The following is a 19,093-nucleotide window of genomic DNA, read 5'->3' as shown; positions in this document are numbered from 1 at the left end:
AGCTAGCCTCAACCACCACCAACTTGTAGCACCCACCAGGGTGATGCATGGCTTTTGCACCAGAACTCTCACCACACAGGAGCTGAGGTGCAGAGGGAGAAAACTGTGTTTTTGCCAATTGAAACGGGATGATTAAGCAGATTGAAAATGACATACCCATACATCTCAGTTGATAAAAGGGTCATAGAACAAAATTATATTCTTTCTAGCCAAATTCCCATAAACATTTTGCAGCCATATTTGCAATTAATAGATTCATACACACACTTTGTGTGGATAACCATGACCAAATTATTACCAATAATTCAGGTTTTGCAACTATTGTAATATACTGCAGTGTGTGAATTTGATAGATTTGATAAAACTCTATAAAGGGACAGACATACTGCATATTAACATGTATTACTTTAAAAATCTTATATTAGTGCAACAAATATAGAAATATTTATTTTACAAAATGCTACATTTCTGACTTCCCAGATACATGGTAACGCAGGAAATGTATTTATTTGAAAATATGAAAATATGCAGTCCCTTATTGTGATGCTGATCAAAACTCATCCACTTATCTACTATTAATTGTTGTTCACTTTTCTAAATTAAGCCATGAAAAATCATAAAATGGAAGCAATCTATTAAAAAATGATGAGAATCCAAGGAGTATCAGTATCAGTATTCAAATACAGTACAGGACTATATTCATATGCAGTATGACTGGAGAATTTGATTATTACATTACTGGTCACCTACTGTACAAACATATTTTCATCAATATGGGTGAAAGTGACACTTCCTTGGCAAAATACAAAAGTCCAGTTCACATTTATCTGGAGGTCAAGCTAACATTTTTTCCACAGATTACAGAGAGCAAATATTGAAAGGAAATGATATATTTTTGTACTTTAATCACAAAAAATAAATGCCAGTGTCCTAAAAAGTGAAAGTGAAAATCAAGAAAAAATCTAAGCATGTAGTGGTATCTTGACAATCTGCATATGCCCACCATTAGGCAGCCCTGCACAAACAGCAGTCAAGAAATAACAAAAGAATAACAGAATTTTTGAAAAACAGAAAACAGAAGTCGCATCTGATCTGAAAATGTTTAGACCAAGGAATGTTATGTGACATAAAGCATAATGGAAATGAGGAAGTAACAAAAAGAATAGATGCAAGTGAACAGTACACCACATTTCACAAAAATAACAAATGCAATTGAAAATGTTGATTTTATATTTTACAAAAATAATGTAAAGGTACACGGTCAGGTAAATGCATGCTTTATAATGATAAGCAATACAGTACGTTCTTTTAAACTAAACATTGTGACACAACAGCCCTAAAACACATTTGTAGTCCTATTTACATGTGGACAAATATATTAGTAGGTTGAGATGTTAACCCCATAAGTCGCACTGTACTGAACCATATTTAGCCAGAGAGCGTTTTTTATTTTTTTGCATTCATTAATTTATTTTCACTGTGCAATTGTCAATTAATATGATCACAGGATATACAGTTTGAAAGCTTAAAACTTTCTATCTGTGTGAACTATTTTACAATGCCATTGCTTTCGTGACAATGGTTCCTTAGTTTGTAACATGTGGAGTAACAAAACAAGCCTGGGGGGTCCTCACAGTTTTTAAAATCTAAAGATAACATGAATTATTGTAAAGCTGGTAAACTTGTCACAGCAAGGATAGATGTGGGACATAAGGATAAGGAGTGTGTGGACAGATAAGGAGTGGAGGGCAAAGTTGGTATTCTTATAATTGATAACTAAATCCATCATTGTTTTTAATTCCAAAGATATGCTAACTTGGAGAAACATTGATAGAATGCCCATTGCTTACTTAAAATTTATTTGGAGGAAATATCATTGTTGTTAATTTTGCTATTTCATACTTGCCATTTCATACATAAAAGGATGCCCAACAATGAGGTTTTCTGACCAGTGCCGGTAAAGCAGTCACTCATTATTGGCAATTCCCTCTAAAACAAACAACTACAGTATAACTTCTGCTCAGCATACAACCGGCTAGGGGTATGCTATTAAAGTGATGACTGAGGACTGAGGATGACTAAGCTTGCATAAAACAACACAGATTTTTCTGGCTGCACAAGGACACACGTTGAGACTCAAAAACCCCCCAGAAAAAACCATTATTCAGACTCTGCTTTTGGAGGCCTTGGAAGAATATATCTGAGGTGGTCAGGGAAAATGCTTTTGACTCCACAGTTGAAGTGATCCCATTTCATATCGGAGAGCATCTAAATATTATTATTATTCAGTACTCTTACAAGGAGCAGGCTTGTTTTTGAATCATAAATGGCAGGAGAAATTGCAGGATGTGTTTTACTTTTTGATGGAGGTTCAATAAATGGACCTTGATCAATATATTAGTATACTAGATATTATTATTTAAATAATTGTATTATTTTGCAAAATCTTCAGGACCTGCTCCTGCCAGAGGGGAGATCAAGGAGAGGTAAGGGTAGGGTGACAGGCGGGGGGGAACTTTTTCAGAACACTTATCCCAGGATAATTTAGTACACAATACATAATATTTTACTATATATTGATCATTCTTACAATTATATTAAGACCCATAATATTATTTGGTTACCATGGTCACCTTTTGTGTGGCCTTCTTGGAAACCCACCTAGACATACTGTAGCTTAGAAAAAACAATGCATGTTATTTTTTAGTGATATTGTCATTAAATTCTGTAGCAGATTTGTCTAGCATTATGGTTGTAACAATTGTGTTTCTAAGCAGACCAGGCACAGCCATAACCATGTGTATATATTGTTGTTTGTTTATTTGTTGTTAAAAAAAAAAAAAAAAAAATTGGCCCTGGTCCTTATCTTTGTTGTACGGGTAGCAATTGAAATTGTACTTCCCTCTAGGGTCTTTCAGCGCACTTATCCCTGGTTATGGGTATGCACTTTGTTGTACGTCCTTATGGATAAGAGCGTCTGCCAAATGCCAATAACGCAATAATGTAATGTAATGTATATATAGTAACCATTTTAGTCATTTTTTGCGTCGATGGCATCCGCGTACAAGAAATGGAAGAATGGCTCACAAGAGATTGTTTAATTAGGAAGTGGGCCGAATAGATTCTTTCATGTAAGCCAAGTTCTCAGCCAAGGCATTTTTATAGGCACCTACCAAGTATTAATTTAACCTGCTAGTGTAAAAACTAAGGAAATGAATCACAAAAACTATTTTATGTGAAATGTTTGCATTTGCTGAATGTCTGGGCTGATCAATTTAATTTCCTGTTCTTTGAGGCTTTCAGCAAATGCATTTCACTTAAAACATATTTTTTTGTGATGCATATAAATCAAATGGTACTAATCTTTGCCTGAAATTCTTTTGGTAAAAAGCCTCATCTCTCCTCTAATTTATTGCAGTATATTCCGTCCTCACCCTCTGGCCTCCACTCCTGTCCCGTCCCAATGTCATTTACATGAGACATTAGTGAACAGGAGACATTTGAATGATAATGTACCTGTACAATGTAGCTGTAGCCTATACATTATAATTCAGTATTGGATGATACCTCAGTCACATTTCAGGGCAGGAGGAAATTATTTTGTGTTCAATTTTTCCTCCTAGATTGAATGGAAGAGGTAAAACCACTGCACCATCTAGTGTTTTTAGTTAGCATTTCTGGTAAAAGCTGTGTGTGTGCTCCTGTGAATTCCGTCGGAATGAAATTAAAAATATACATCTCATCCTGCTCTTCCTTATCAAACGCATCAAAATCTAAGTAGTGCCACCATTACTGGATATGTTCACAGTGGTGAGGCCGGTGCCCATTGTGGTGGATCCGGAAGAAGGTGGGCCAGGCTTGGGGGACAGGATGTTGGTATGCTGCAGGGCGTGACGCTCCAGCAAGGTGCGGTGGGTGAAGGCTCGGTGGCACACAGCACAGGAGAAGGTGCGCTCAGCACGATGGGTGCGCATGTGAACATTGAGCGAGCTCTTTTGGGTAAAACGTTTACCACACACAGAACACTGGAAAGCCCGCACTCCTGTGTGTACCACCATGTGCTTGAGGAGGTAGTCTCTCAGGGAAAAAGAGCGCCAACAAATGCTGCACTGGTGGGGCTTCTGACCTGTAAGACACAAAAAAAAGTTGGTCTTGATTGGCATTGCATTACAGTATGCAGTTGCTTAGCAGATGCTCTTATCAAAGTTTGTTTTGAACATAAAGCATTTTCACATAAAGTATTTAATTTAAATTACCGGTTAATTCATTCAATGAAAAAAGTTATCAAACACCCATGTCATCCACATGAACAAGTAATTGCCCTCTTTAATAACTGGTCGCACCACCAACCAGCAGCATGTAAGGTGTTCTCAACACCAAGTTGCATCTTTTCACCATTGTCTGAACTTGCAGGGGGAACCTAAAACAATACAATATGGACAGAGATAAAACGTCATACTGTATTTATTTGCATGTACATTACTGATGATATTATAAAAAGTGGAGGACTGTAAATAATATCAACAGAAATGCAGATATGGAAGGTATACAAAGGTATAAGTGTGTTTACCTACATAGTGTATATGCCTACATAAGTGTTTGGAATAGAGATGGGCCACACCCATCTATCATGCTATCATGCGTCGTCATACAAAGCATCTCATGACTATCATTAGATTCAGTGACCGAAAAGCCCAGCACAAGCGCCTACCCCAAATTTTCTTGACAAATCTTTTATAAGGAGTTCATTTTGTCTTCTAGCAGTGTTAATTTTGTTGACGAATAATTTGTCATACACTGCTCAAAAAAATAAAGGGAACACATAATCATTACAATGTAACTCCAAGTCAATCACACTTCTGGGATATCAACCTGTCCAGTTAGGAAGCAACACTGATTGTGAATCAATTTCACCTGCTGTTGTGCAAAAGGAACAGACAACAGGTGGAAATGAGAGGCAATTAGCAAGACAACCCCTATAAAGGAATGGTTCTGCAGGTGGTGGCCACAGACCATTTCCCAGTCCTCGTCCTTTCTGGCAGATTTTTGGTCACTTTTGCATTTTGCCAGTGCCCTCACCACTAGAGGTAGCATGAGGCGGTGTCTGCAACCCACAGAAGTTGCTCAGGTAGTGCAGCTCATCCAGGATGGCACATCAATGCACGCTGTGGCAAGAAGGTTTGCTGTGTCTCCCAGCACAGTGTCGAGAGCATGGAGGAGATACCAGGAGACAGGCCAGTACACCAGGAGACGTGGAGGGGGCTGTAGGAGGACAACAACCCAGTAGCAGGACCGCTATCTGCTCCTTTGTGCAAGGAGGAACAGGAGGAGCACTGCCAGTGCCCTACAAAATTACCTCCAGCAGGCCACTAATGTGCATGTTTCTGCTCAAACTGTGAGAAACAGACTCCATGAGGGTGGTATGAGGGCCGACGTCCACAAGTGGGGCCTGTGCTCACAGCCCAACACCGTGTAGCCCGATTGGCATTTGCCAGAGAACACCAGGATTGGCAGATTCGCCATTGGCTCCCTGTGCTCTTCAAGGATAAGAGCAGATTCACACTGAGCACGTGACAGACGTGGAGTCTGGAGACGCCGTGGAGAACGTTCTGCTGCCTGCAACATCCTCCAGCATGACCGGTTTGGCGGTGGGTCAGTGATGGTCTGGGGAGGCATATCCTTGGAGGGCCGCACAGACCTCCATGTGCTAGCCAGATGTACCCTGACTGCCATTAGGTACCGGGATGAGATCATTAGACCCATTGTCACACTATATGCTGGTGCAGTGGGCCCTGGGTTCCTTCTGATGCATGACAATGCTCGGCCTCATGTGGCTGGATTGTGTCAGCAGCTCCTGCATGACGAAGGCATTGATGCTATGGACTGGCCTGCCCGTTCCCCAGACCTGAATCCAATCGAGCACCTCTGGGACATCATGTCTCGTTCCATCCACCGACGCCATGTCGCACCACAGACTGTCCAGGAGTTGACTGATGCCCTGATCCAGGTCTGGGAGGAGATCCCTCAGGAGAACATCCGTCGGATGTCGGAGCATGCCCAGACATTGTAGGGAGTGCATACAGGCACGTGGAGGCCACACACACTACTGAGCCTCATTTTGAATTGTCTTGAGGAATTTCCACAGAACTTGGATCAGCCTGTGATCTGATTTTTCCACTTTTATTTTGAGTATGATTCTGAATCCAGTCCTCCATGGGTTAATGATTTTGATATCCATTGATCATTCTTATGTTATTTTGTTCTCAACGCATTCCACTATGTAATGAATAAAGACTTTTAACTGGAATATTTCATTCATCGAGATCTAGGATGTGTTGTTTAAGCGTTCCCTTTATTTTTTTGAGCAGTGTATTTTTCGTCAATGAAATTTTTTCACTGACAAAAAACGAGACGATAACTAAATAAAAACTAATTGATGATGACAAAAACTATGACGAAATATATTGACACTTTCGTCAACGATTAAAAACGAGACGGAAATGTTAGGGAGGGACGATTTGGGATGAGATCCCAAGGTTAATCTAATGCACACACTTGAAATTAAATAGTAACGTACTGATCTACCCGGCGGGAAGTCCACTAGCATGCACTTGCTGCATGACTCATCATAAACTGTAGTACATAAATGTTCCAGACGAGTCATCCCGAAATTCATGCAAAGGTAAGCACACTTACTTTAAATGTTTTTCTTCAAGCTAATGCTATTTTATCAGCTAACCGAGCTTGTGTGTTTTCGCTAAACTTGAAATACAATACAAGCTAATCTTAGGTTGTGAATCAAAAGATCGATTGACATGCTAAAGATAATAGTCTACGTATAAAGTTTCACTGTCCTCAAATTGAAACAAATACGTAATAAAAAGAAGAATGCACGTTTGAAGAAATGTGGTTTACTTAATGTTAGACATATGACGGGAGAAATTAGCAGAAAAGTAGTATAGAGACAACTTGGAGCTGTGTGCGCATGTGTGTATGAGAGGGAAGTGAGAGAAATTTTGGATTTTTTGAGGAGGAGGCCATGGCAAAATGGATTGGGCGCAGATGAAAGACAAAAATTAAAAAAGAAACTGGCTGCTGCCCGGAGAGTACCTATTGGCACTGACTTGTGGACAAAAAAAGGACTGACAGCTTAATTTCTTGCGATAAGTTCATACTACTTTTGTGTTGAACAAAATAAACCCGAACACATATTATTGAGACTTGGTTTTATATGGATTAAATTTCATGATAAAGATATGTTTCATAAAATCACAACAGTTACCTGTGTCTGTATTGCACATTCAATCCTTAATACCATTCCATAATAACAGGTTAATTGATGTTTCCTCCAGGAATATATAATGAGTGTGGAAATTCTAGAGAAATGCTTGAATAATGCATTACACTTTAACTAAACCCATTAGATTTTAGTCGACTAAATCTACTGTATATTTAGTCGACTAAAATCTTATGATATTTAGTCGACTAAAACTAGACTAAAACTAAAACAATTCAGATGACTAAAATATGACTAAAACTAAATGCCATTTTATTCAAAAGACTGGCTAAAACAAATTCAAAATTTGCTGTAAAAATGAACACTGTTAATGGTAGTTGTCCAGCTGTCAGACAGAGATAATGGTAGTGCGGCCCAAATCCCTGAGATCTAAATGATCTGACGATATGCCAAACATTGATGGGATGACAAGTGCTGTCATCAAAGAACTTGGTGTTACTTTTGATCCAGATCTTGCATTTGATACAGATATTAAAAACATCTCTCGGGTTGCTCACTTAAGGAATGTTTCCAAAATTCAGAAGATACTGTCCCTAAATGATGCAGAAAAACTAGTCCATGCTTTTATTATCTCAAGATTAGATTGCTGCAATGCTCTTTTGTCTGGATGTGCAAATTCCTCTCTGAAGGGCCTCCAGCTAATTCAAAATGCAGCAGCTCGTATTCTTACTAGATTTGAGCACATCAGCCCAGTGTTAGCTTCACTTCACTGGTTGCCTGTTAAATTTCAAATAGATTATAAGATACTACGCCTGACCTCTGTACATAACGACTTCATCCTTACACTCCCTTACAAATTGTCCGTTCGCAGGGTGCAAGCCTCCTTCTTATTCCTAGAAAAACTGAAAGTATCAAAGGTGAAGAGCCTTTTCTTATTGTGCTCCTTTCCTGTGGAACAAATTGCCTGCTCATGTTTGGGGTGCAGACACCATCACCTTATTTAAAGCTAGGCTAAGAACTTATCTTTTTAGTCTGTCCTATAGTTGAGAGTGGGTGGCTGGCATAAGCTATAGTCTCAGGTGGATTTAGCGGTCAGTGCTGTCAGTGAATCATTTTTGATAGTGCTGTGTTAAACTGAACCAGTCATGGTCTGATGGTGACTGTATCAAGCCTGCCCTCATGGCTGTGTTGGCCACTGCCTCTGTTTCCCTTAGCTATGCTGCCATAGCCTTATTCTGCTGGGGTTCGCAGGCATCTCTCTCTCTCCTGCTGTGATTGACCAATTACCATCTGAAACCCCTAAAAATGTTACTTCCCTCTTCTTCCTACTCTGGGCACCTGCCTGGAGCTCTAGCCCAATTTTTCCTGAGCACCACCTCCTGGCCCGGAGCTCCAGCCCAAGACCAGCTGTGCACGTCCCTCCTGCCACTGCTGATTCAGCTGTAGCAACAAGCCTGTCCCCTTGCCTGACAGTACCACCCATTAGTGTTCCTACCATCCCTCTACTTCATCTCTCAACTTTCTAATTGGACATTTATGTACTTTTATTCATCTCTTTGTATTTAAAACCATTCTTTCAACAAACCGGTGCTGGGTTCCCCAACTGAGTCAGGTTCTGCTCAAGGTTTCACAGAGTTTTTGCTTGCTACTGTTGCCCTAGGCGTAATCTTGGGGACCGGTTTCTCTGTAAAGCTGCTTTGTGACAAAGGCCCTTAAAAGTTAAAAGCGCTATAAAAATAAATATGGATGCTTGATTGATTGATAACTAACTCCTGTGTTATCCTTACAGAATATTAACAATACAACTATAACTGATATTGTTGATGTTCTTCAAGAAACCGTGGGCAGACCGACCAGAAACGACATAGCCACTGACAGCAACACACGTCAACAAAGGACGGAGGCTAAATAACAGGGATATTTAACAATAATCACCATCATCATCATAACGCAAATGTGCCGAAACAACAGGAAAGGTATTACTGCACAGACTCTGAAAACCATTGCATCAGTAGTCCGATTGCTCTGGCTTGTCGCTTTGAAGCCAAATTTATATCGTTAAATTTGGCTTCAAAGCGACAAGCCAGAGCAATCTTCAGATATGCGCTTGAACTGAGAAATAAATAACATGCATCCCAAATAAGCCTACGTCTCTTAGTAAATAGCCTCCACTGGTCAAAAATTAAAGAAGCAATTATACCATATTATTGTGCTACAGCCAGACTAGGTTCTTCTTGAGGGAGACCTAACCAGCATTACCATTTGGCGTCTTTTACTTTGAAATGAGGTGAATGATTATGTTTTTACTGGATGGTTGGGCAACACTAAATAAAGCTATGATTAGGCCAGCTACTCAGTGCAGTCATTCATGGACATGGTATTTAATTGCAAACTAAATTATAGCAACCTAATTCTTGTATTTCCACCTATATTTGTTTTGTATTTGTGTGGACGAAGGTGTGGACAGCTCAAATCATGTAGGCCTGATCATCTGTGATAAATGGTAAATTGATTTAAATAGCATTTGTTTATCCAAAGAAAACACACTCCAATAAATGGTAAATGGCAGGCATTTATATAGCGCCTTCATCCAAAGCGCTGTACAATTGATGCTTCTCCATTCACCCATTCATACACACACTCACACACCGACGGCGATTGGCTGCCATGTAAGACCCCGACCAGCTCGTCAGGAGCATTTGGGGGTTAGGTGTCTTGCTCAGGGACACTTCGACACAGCCCGGGCGGGGGATCGAACCGGCAACCTTCGGACTGCCAGATGACCGCTCTTACCTCCTCAGCTAATGTTGCCCCAATACATCCGGTTGTTTATAGGTTCGCTGTAACTCACGTTACCAAACATTCACTTTAGCGGTCTAGTAAATATATTCAAAACGGGGACTAAACTATAAACCTAGCTAAACATTCTCAAAGATAGGCTAGTCAAAACTGCCACCCATGGCCCATTGTGCTGCCCCATCACAGCCAGAGTGTGGGAGTCAAGCTTGACACTGATCTTAAAGCGTCATGGCTCTTCTCTACACACATTTGTGCATGCTCCTGCATCGCAATTATTGACATCGCATTTTTGCAGACACCACTACCTTCATGGGAAGGCGATTCGTAGTGCACCCACCAGATTGGTGTGACTGACAACAAATAAAAACAAATTCAGCTTATGTATCATAGCATGGGTCATCAAGCATGTGATCATCTTGTACACGGCTTTGGCAGGACTGGGGCCTCGGTGTGCAAATGCATCAAACTGATGTCTGCATCAAGGTCCGATGCCTTAACCATGCGTCCTCATGGCAGAAATGATAGAACTTTTAATTGAACCGTCAGTGTTCTCCTTGCCCAGGGTCAGCCTGCATTTGGTGTATTATTTACAATGAACTAAATGGTGACAAATTGGTTAATGTGTCTTTAAAGGCACATTAAATGTCTATGTCCCATTCAGAACCCCCTCTCCGTTACAGACAACTTTAATGGGGGGTATTTTCTATCCAAGAAATAAAAAAATTTTGTTACTTCATAAACTATGCATTTTAACATAATATGGAACATCACATTTAGGATGTATTTGAATTAATTGTATGTACTGTACAATATGAACAAAACCTGTTGGCAGATGTCACAGCAGGCTTATCAGCATTTTAGCCTCCTGTTTCTGTTAGCCCTGTAAAACATGACCAGCTTTGTGCAAATTAAATTGCCAAATTGATAAATTGTAAAAACAGTCTGTAGAAGCAGATTTAAACGAGGGCTGAATTCACCTGTAGGTTAAACCTCTTTCTACGGTTACTCTCCAGCTGTAAACGGTGGTTAAAGAAATTCTCGTAACAGTGAATTTCTGTTCTAAGGGTTACAGGTTTCAATATACGGATAAGGAACTTAAAGAGTCAGAGAAGATGGGCAGAAAGAACTTGCTGAAGCTGTATCAGCTGAGAGTTAGACGAGGGAAAGGGTAAACAAAAACTGGCGGTGCACCTGTCACCACAGGCAACCCTGAGAAGTCGTACTGCTGGTCAGGCTGCTGGTAAGTCTGGTCAGCAAGAGCAGCTAAACAACTTATCTTTTCCATTGGTAAGGCAAGTGGTCCAAATCTAAAAATACATTTTGTTTTGTCTATATTTTGTCTTAATTGCAGAATATGTATTTATGCAAGCAAATAAAAGGCAAACTTGTAGGAGTGTTTTGAGCTTGACATGTCGCGATGAGAAACTGCTGATGCCAACTTTAGCAGCCCTGCAGACGGTTGGCAGTCCTGGTCAATATTTTCTATGGGTAAATTAAAAATCTCTAAGAATGAAGTGACCTGCCTACCAGAGTGTATGAACATGTGCTTGCTGTAATTCTTTCTGGATCGTAGACTCTTCCCACAGTGAGTGCAGTCAAAGGATGTCTCAGATCCCTGGGAGGAAGGGGAAGGGCCTGCCGCACAGGAAGAGTTTGTGGAAGGAGCAGGAGTCATTGGTGCTGGAGGTGGAACCTGTTGGTTTGGCTCTGCTCCCCCCATGCTGTCAATCACCATAGATCCACTGACAAAATATGGTGATGACTGTGACTGGCTGACTGGATACTGAAACAGCAGCTGCAGAAAAAACAGGATATTTTACAATGTTTTCAAAACAATACAACAGCCAATCACTTTGTGAACAGAAAACCATCATGCACAATTTCATTTTTCCTTATTTAAAAATATATTCATCTTCACATGTAAAATGTGAATATAAAGGAACACACTCGCCCCAAAGCAAACATGTACAGTGGGGACTAAAAGTCTGAGATCTCCAGTGAAAATATTTCCATTTTGCATTCTTTTATAATTTAATACAAACTTTTAAATTACAAATTATATTATCAGCATAACAATTTGAGCGAAAAGTTGAACTTTTGAAAAATGAATTTCAGAATTATTTGGAATGTCAACCTTTTGCTACAATGGCAACATGCACTCGAGTTGGCATGGACAGTGTCAAATAAAACCTGCATTATTTGACACTGTTCCAAAGCATCTTGTGACATTACTGAATACTTTGCAGTCAGTCAGTCTTCAAGTGTCCCCATAAATATTCAATGGGGGTTGCGGTCAGGTGATTGTGGATTGTGCAGCACTTTCTCTTCTTTGGTCTTCAAGTAGTTCTTGCAAAGCTTTGAAGTAACTTTCATTTCTTTTACATTTTTCAAATTTCCTAAAACTTTCTGTTATTTTCATGATGACATGAAAAAAACCCCCCAGATTTCCAATGTAGTCTCAGACTTTTGGACCCGACTCTACATGTAACTGCACAGAGTTACTCTTGTACAAATTCTAACATTTCTGTTTGTGAACATCTGCTTGCAAATACAGTCACACTCATTGACCAAGATGCATAAAACTTCTGACATGTAATTAGTCAGGAAACTACAAAAACATTCTCTTGGAAGATGCAATGGGCCTCATTCACAAAACTTCCTTTGTATTCTGAATAAAAGTTCCTGCAAAAAAACAACTTGAGATTCAAGAAACACACACAGAGCTTTGAGATGCATATCCCAGCTATATAAGAAGATGAATGCATCATAAATTGCAAGATTGATCGTAAATTTAATTTTCATGCCGGTTGATGTTGATTTGCATAAGGACTTGCCCAAACAATCCCATAGAAGGGATAGATCAAGGTCAGGTGCCAGCAGCCATTCTTCACTTTACACAAAGTCTGCAGGGTCCCTAAAGAGGTACTCTCTCACCAAAGCATGATAAGCAAAGTAATCCAACAGCAACAAATAAGCCATTGCCAAATCTTGGGTTTGGCTGCGCACAGGTGGGTATTTATAGTATATCATCATTTTGATCAATAAATTACATGCGTTCCCAACAAGGTCATCATAAATTAACACTAACAGCAATACACAGCAATACATAGGGCCCAAGCAATATTCAGTCACTTAACTGCCAGTATATAGTATGTATAAGCCCACATGTCATTGCTGAAGTGAGATGTCAACATTGATTATTCTTGCTGGAAATCATGTTATCCTGCTATATCATTATATTCATTCTCATATTCTCTCTCTTTAACTTGCAGTATGCATGCATATGGACACATGTTGACCATGCACAGTAACTTTTTTAGGTCTTAGGTTGACACTGGGTCATACATTTAACATTTTTATATTTGCATTGGCTGAGACTGTTTGGCTTTATATATATACATATATATATATATATTTCTGGTTAATGGCATGTTTAGGATTAAGACCATTTTTAGGAGCTTTATAGAATTCACCAATTAAATTCTTACGTACCAAAACGTGCTTTAGAGAGAAAAGAAAGAAGAAAAGAAAGAAATAATAGTACGACAAAATACAATAACAAAGAATATATATATATATATATACATACACACACACACAGACACACACACAGTGAGCTATTTATTAGGTAGACCTGTACATCAGCTTGTTAATGCTTTGAAGAAAACAGTGAATGCGACATTAGACTGGGGCGACGGTTCACCTTTCACCGTGACAGCATGACAACGCTTGAGTGGCTTTGGGACAGGTCTCTAACTGTCTTTGAGTGGCCCAGCCAAAGCCAAGACTTAACCCATATAGAACATCTGTGGAGATACCTGATGATGGCAGTTCACAGACACTTCCCATCCAATCTGAGAGGATGTGAATTGAAAAGAAAAAAAACTTGCCTTTTTTTACATTTTTCCTGTTGCAGTGGGTAATCTGGTAACCAGAAAACAATGATAGTGTTTATTTTTGGTTGTGAGTTTACGGTCTTTGGAACTCGTGGGGTGGACAAAGTGAGGTTTCAGCTCATACACAATGGTACACAGACCAGTGGTTTCCAATATGCTGGATGTTCATATTATGCTTGTTATGCTACATAGCAAACAAATATATAAAAAGAGATTACGCAACTATTGAACTCATAAAATTAAAGACTGCAAAGGGTTGTTAATGGGCATATTTCATGTCACTATGTTAACAGCTTATGCTCCAGCAAAGCAGAGTATCATAACTTCTGGTCGTATTTAGGATAGGCATCCAACAAGTTCACGTTAAAATTGACATGAACGATGTTCACAGACTGACAGATTTGCACAATAAAACCAAGGGGTCAAAACTAAAGCAAGGATATAATCTGTTTCATTGGCTGTTTTCTTCAACTAGCTACCAAGGCAACTGTAATCTAGCTATTTTAGCGAGCTAAAATAGCTAGCTCTAATAGTATTTAGGTTTAGTCAAAATATCACTGCTTATACAAAAACTGTAGCACAAAGTGAGAAACAAAATGCTTATGCTCATTCTTTAAACATAGGGAGAATTTAAGCTTGTAGCAAATGTCAGCTCGGTGTCCGGTATATCTTCCACAGCAGCACTTAACGCCGTTGCCACTGGCATCTCATAAATATCTTTTAAAGATTTTAATTGATCCTATAATCAGACTTCGGCCGATTGTGGATGGTGCGACAGAAATCTTCAGTGCCGTTGACCGTAATCAAATGCTTTAGTTTTTATTGTTCTACTGACCAAGTACCGTTAAAAAGCAAAATTTATGGGTTAGTGCTATTGACATATGCTAGCTAAATCATACTAACCTCATATGGGGAGCAGTAGAGGCTGTCACAACAAATTCTATCCCCCTTACAAAAACTTATACCCTCCGGGGTCACGTTTCCGGTTTCCAGTTACGTTCCCCTCACGCGTAAGTTAGCGTCATGAGTTAGCATCAAATGGTTGCCAAGCTTTATCTGCTGGTTGCTATGATGTGAGCATGACATAGGTAGATATATTTAAGTTAGCTCCCTAGCTAGCAAAATAAGAAATATCTAGCTAGCGAGATAGCCAGAAGGATAGATCGCTCGCTAACTAGGAAGATATGCCATAGCTGTTTTTTATTCCTAGCTAACTCTGGATCTTTCTATCTAGCTAGCTATATTTAGCCTATATCGTGGTTCAATGTATATAAATAATCAAGATATTACATATGAAGCACTACATATTCACAAAAGCATCACTAGCTTGCCGATGCAGAGCCTATTACACACAGCAGTAAACAAATATGCTTGACATCATTGCAGAGATGGAACCGGAAATGTGACCCCGGAGGGGATAAGTCTCGTAAGGGGGATAGAATTTGTTGTGACAAGGCCAACAACACACTAGCAATTACTACTTGTATGTTATATCACCACTGCTGTGAACTAAGAAAGTGGACAAACTATGTTTTCTGTGAGAAATGTATTGCTGAGTTCACGTGCACTACATTCTAAAGCTCCATCTTGCCCTCCTTACATGAATTTAACAGACTTAATATATTGCATGTAATGTTACATCCCTGTCTGGCTTTAGAAACAAATATCAAGCGCTAATGTCGGCTAGCTAACATGTTGAACAAACATTTTCGTATTACAATTCAGTGGGTTGGGGGTGTTTCTCATCCTATGGCCTTGATAGGCATAAGACCTGGTCAGCATAAGACTTGGCCCTCGTAGCATAATTGATGTCTACTCATTTTGTCAAAATCAGAAAAATTAGCTCGTTCAAATTCTGTGATTGCAAACCAAAAATAGATGATTGAAAATGGAAACTTGTCTATCATTATTATTTTATTTTATAATGCACATGCATAAATATGACTGAAAAGTAGGCAAAAGAAAATGTAAGTGCAGTGAAGCAGACTATTTATACAGTTGGCTATAGGGCCATTTTGTCACACCTCATTAAATGTAAAGAAACCACCTAGGCTTCCTCAGAAGTTCATGATGCTATTTCGCTCAAAGATCAGGGGAGACCAGGGAACAACATTATACTTTTAGGTTTTTGCTTGATGAAAAAATATATACACATATTAGAGCAAATATTTTTACCCAGAAAGAAGATGCATGTCTTTGCTATGGCCATCGTTTCTAGGATATTCCTGTCGAAAGTAGCGGGAGTGATTAATTTGCACAATTTCCCGGGAATGCCAGGATTGAGAGAAGAAGCATAGATGTACAACATGTTGAAGTCTCTTAATTGTACTAAAGACAGGCTCCTTATAATCGCAGGTTGTTTAAATCCAAATAGGAAAATTCATTCAGGATTTTTTTTTTTCCGCACTGAACTCGCCAGAAGTGATCTCTTTGTGTCTTTATTGATTAACTTATTCAAAGTTGCTTCCTCCTGTATTTTGACTAGTTTCATTAACATTGGCTCCATACGTGACATTCCATGCCTAGGCTTCTATCTGAAAGCCAAAAGACTACATTAAATACTCCTGACTACCGTAGAAGTTGAAAAGCATAATATAAATAAAAAGTCAATGCAATACAGTAAGCAAGCAACACGCTGTTAGCCAAGGGAGGTGTCAAAAAGATAGCGAGCTGTTTCCACCAATCCAAGGTATTTTTTAATTATATTTTTCACAAGAATCATGCAACTATTAAACAAATCCAATTTACTGTAGTTCAATGTGCAATGTATATACGGCGAATCGATGCATGCATATTGTTTGTTATCGGAGTTGTGTATGAATATACATTTGTTCAAATGTTTGTTTCCCTCAGGCCAGTATTTTGGTACTGTATTTACTTTACGGAAACAGACTTTTCAGCTTTAATGATAATGCAAGCTCTTCATGAAAAAAAGGAGGGATACTGTTGGAACCTGCAAGTATTTCAGATCGCTGTGGATTAGCCTGCTCACATATGCCACCTGGTGGTGGTAGGGCAAACTGGCAGATCTCACGAGGCTAAAGCGCCAAATGAAAAACAAAACCACTAGACCTAAGAAGACTGGAAGCTGTGATTGCAATTGATTTAATAAATTTGCACAAATTTCTAAAAACACATTTTCACTTCGTCATTATGGCTTATTGGGTGCAGATTGATGGGGAAAATGACAATTTTGTCCTTTTAAAATGTAAAATATGAAGTATGCAAAAGGTGAAAGGGTCTGAAGCCACTGTATGGGTTTGTATGGCCTTCCTGTCTTTATGCACTTGCATCCTCTTCCTGGCAGGTTTGCAATCATTCCATATGTTTTACATGTTTTTATTACTGCCCTGACAGTGGCATGTTTAGACAGATAGATAGAAACCTTTATTTTGACAGGGAAGAACATACTGAGACCAGGTCTCTTTCACAGATGTGCCCTGCTTACAAAAGTGCAAAATACAGCGATAAAGTACAAAAGTGCAAAGTACAGCAGTTGTCAAAATACAGTAAGCAAATGAAACGGCTACAGAGCAATCAGATAATCAGTGACAATTACCAACTACAGTCCCATAGGTGTCAGCTAACATTTCTTTAAGTGTTCACAGGGGAATAAGGGATGGCGGCTCGTTCTGTTTCTGGAAGGAATTCCAGAGTGTAGGACCCACAATGCGAAATACAGAATTTCCCCATTTTGTCCTAGCTGTAGGAATGTTTAATGCTAGTGGTACGGGTGATCTAGTGGGATAATTTGAGGCATGAAATGAAAGGAGGCAGACACAGAGTTTGGCAATGAGAGCTCTATATGTAAATAGCACTCCATGATGTTTTCTCCTGAGCTCAAGGGAGGGCCACTCCAATTTTTGGTAGAGCAGGCAGTGATGGGTTCTAAACCCTTCGCCAGTGATGAATCTTAAGGCACTATAATGAATGGGGTCAAGGGAATTTAGGATAGTGACTGAGGCGTGCACGCACAGGGTGTCGCCATAGTCAATAATTGGCAGGATATCTGTCTCTATAATCCTTCTACTCTCCAGGGTGAAATTTGTTTTATTTCTAAATAGGTTTAATTTTAGTTCCCAAATATGTAATATGGTGGCTGAAGGATAGATGAAAGTCTAGCCAGATGCCTAATTACTTATATTCCTGAACACATTCTATTTCAATGTTGTTTAGAGTGGTGAGGTGCACCACCGAAGGATCAGGGCTCTTGATGGAAAAAATCATGAATTTAGTTTTACTGGCATTTAAAACCAGTTTCAGATTGGCTAGTGAGTATTGAATGGAATTGAAGGCTGTTTGAAGTAGCAGGAGGGCTTCACTGGTCGAGGGAGTTGTTGTATAGAGTACTGTGTCATCAGCATAGAAATTAATATTACAATTAGTAAGATTAGAGGCAATTTTGTTGATGCAAATGGTGAAAAGTAAAGGTCCAAGAATAGATCCGAGGCACTCCTTTCTTTAGGGTTAGTAATGGAGATTTAATCTCATTTGATAATATGGCTTGTGTTCTATTTGATAGATAATCCTGTAACCAATTGCAAGCGTTTGCATCTAAGCCTATGTCGACCAGTCTCTTTATTAAAATAGAGTAATCAACTGGAGGTCAACTGGGTGAGGAACAGCCAAACTCTGCTTCCAAGGTGAGGTTGCTGAAGACAGTTTAATGGCAGAAGTCATACACCATGGCACAAATGAGCACAGTAATAAGACACAAGGTAGTTATACGGCATGAGCAAGGTCTCTCCCAGGCAGAAATTTCAAGGCAGACAGGGGTTTCCAGATGTGCTGTCCAAGCTCTGTTAAAGAAGCACAAAGAAACGGGCAACATTGAGGACTGTAGACACAGTGGTCGGCCAAGGAAACTTGTGCAGCAGATGAAAGACACATCATGCTTACTTCCCTTTGCAGTCGGAATCTGTCCAGCAGTACCATCAGCTTAGAATTGGCAGAAACCAGTGGGACCCATCTACTGTGCGGAGAAGTCTGGTCAGAAGACTTCATGGAAGAATTGTGGCCAAAAAGTCATACCTCTTGACGTGGAAACAAGGCCAAGCGACTCAACTATGCACAAAAACACAGAAAAATGCCACCAGGTTCTCTAGACTAATGAGTCAAAATGTGAAATATTTGGCTGTAGCAGAAGGCAGTTTGTTCACCA

The 19,093-nt window shown here is 39.5% G+C and overlaps 1 protein-coding gene across 1 annotated transcript in view; it reads right to left on the bottom strand.

Annotated features, from left to right (window-relative positions):
• Nucleotides 1-885: 885 nt before the first annotated feature.
• Nucleotides 886-19,093, bottom strand: part of zbtb45 (zinc finger and BTB domain containing 45) — a 52,684-nt gene continuing 34,476 nt past the window's right edge. The window contains exons 5-6 of the mRNA XM_061229242.1: nt 11,564-11,831; nt 886-4,126 (exon numbers count right to left, since the gene is read on the bottom strand). Of these exons, the coding sequence (XP_061085226.1) occupies nt 3,774-4,126; nt 11,564-11,831 (621 nt within the window). The 3' untranslated portion in view covers nt 886-3,773. The remainder of the gene's footprint in view (nt 4,127-11,563; nt 11,832-19,093) is intronic.

This window comes from Conger conger, chromosome 2, assembly GCF_963514075.1.
Source record: "Conger conger chromosome 2, fConCon1.1, whole genome shotgun sequence".
NCBI classification, from domain to species: domain Eukaryota; kingdom Metazoa; phylum Chordata; class Actinopteri; order Anguilliformes; family Congridae; genus Conger; species Conger conger.
Note: the sequence above shows the minus strand (reverse complement) of the source record. Positions and strands in the feature narration are given on the sequence as shown.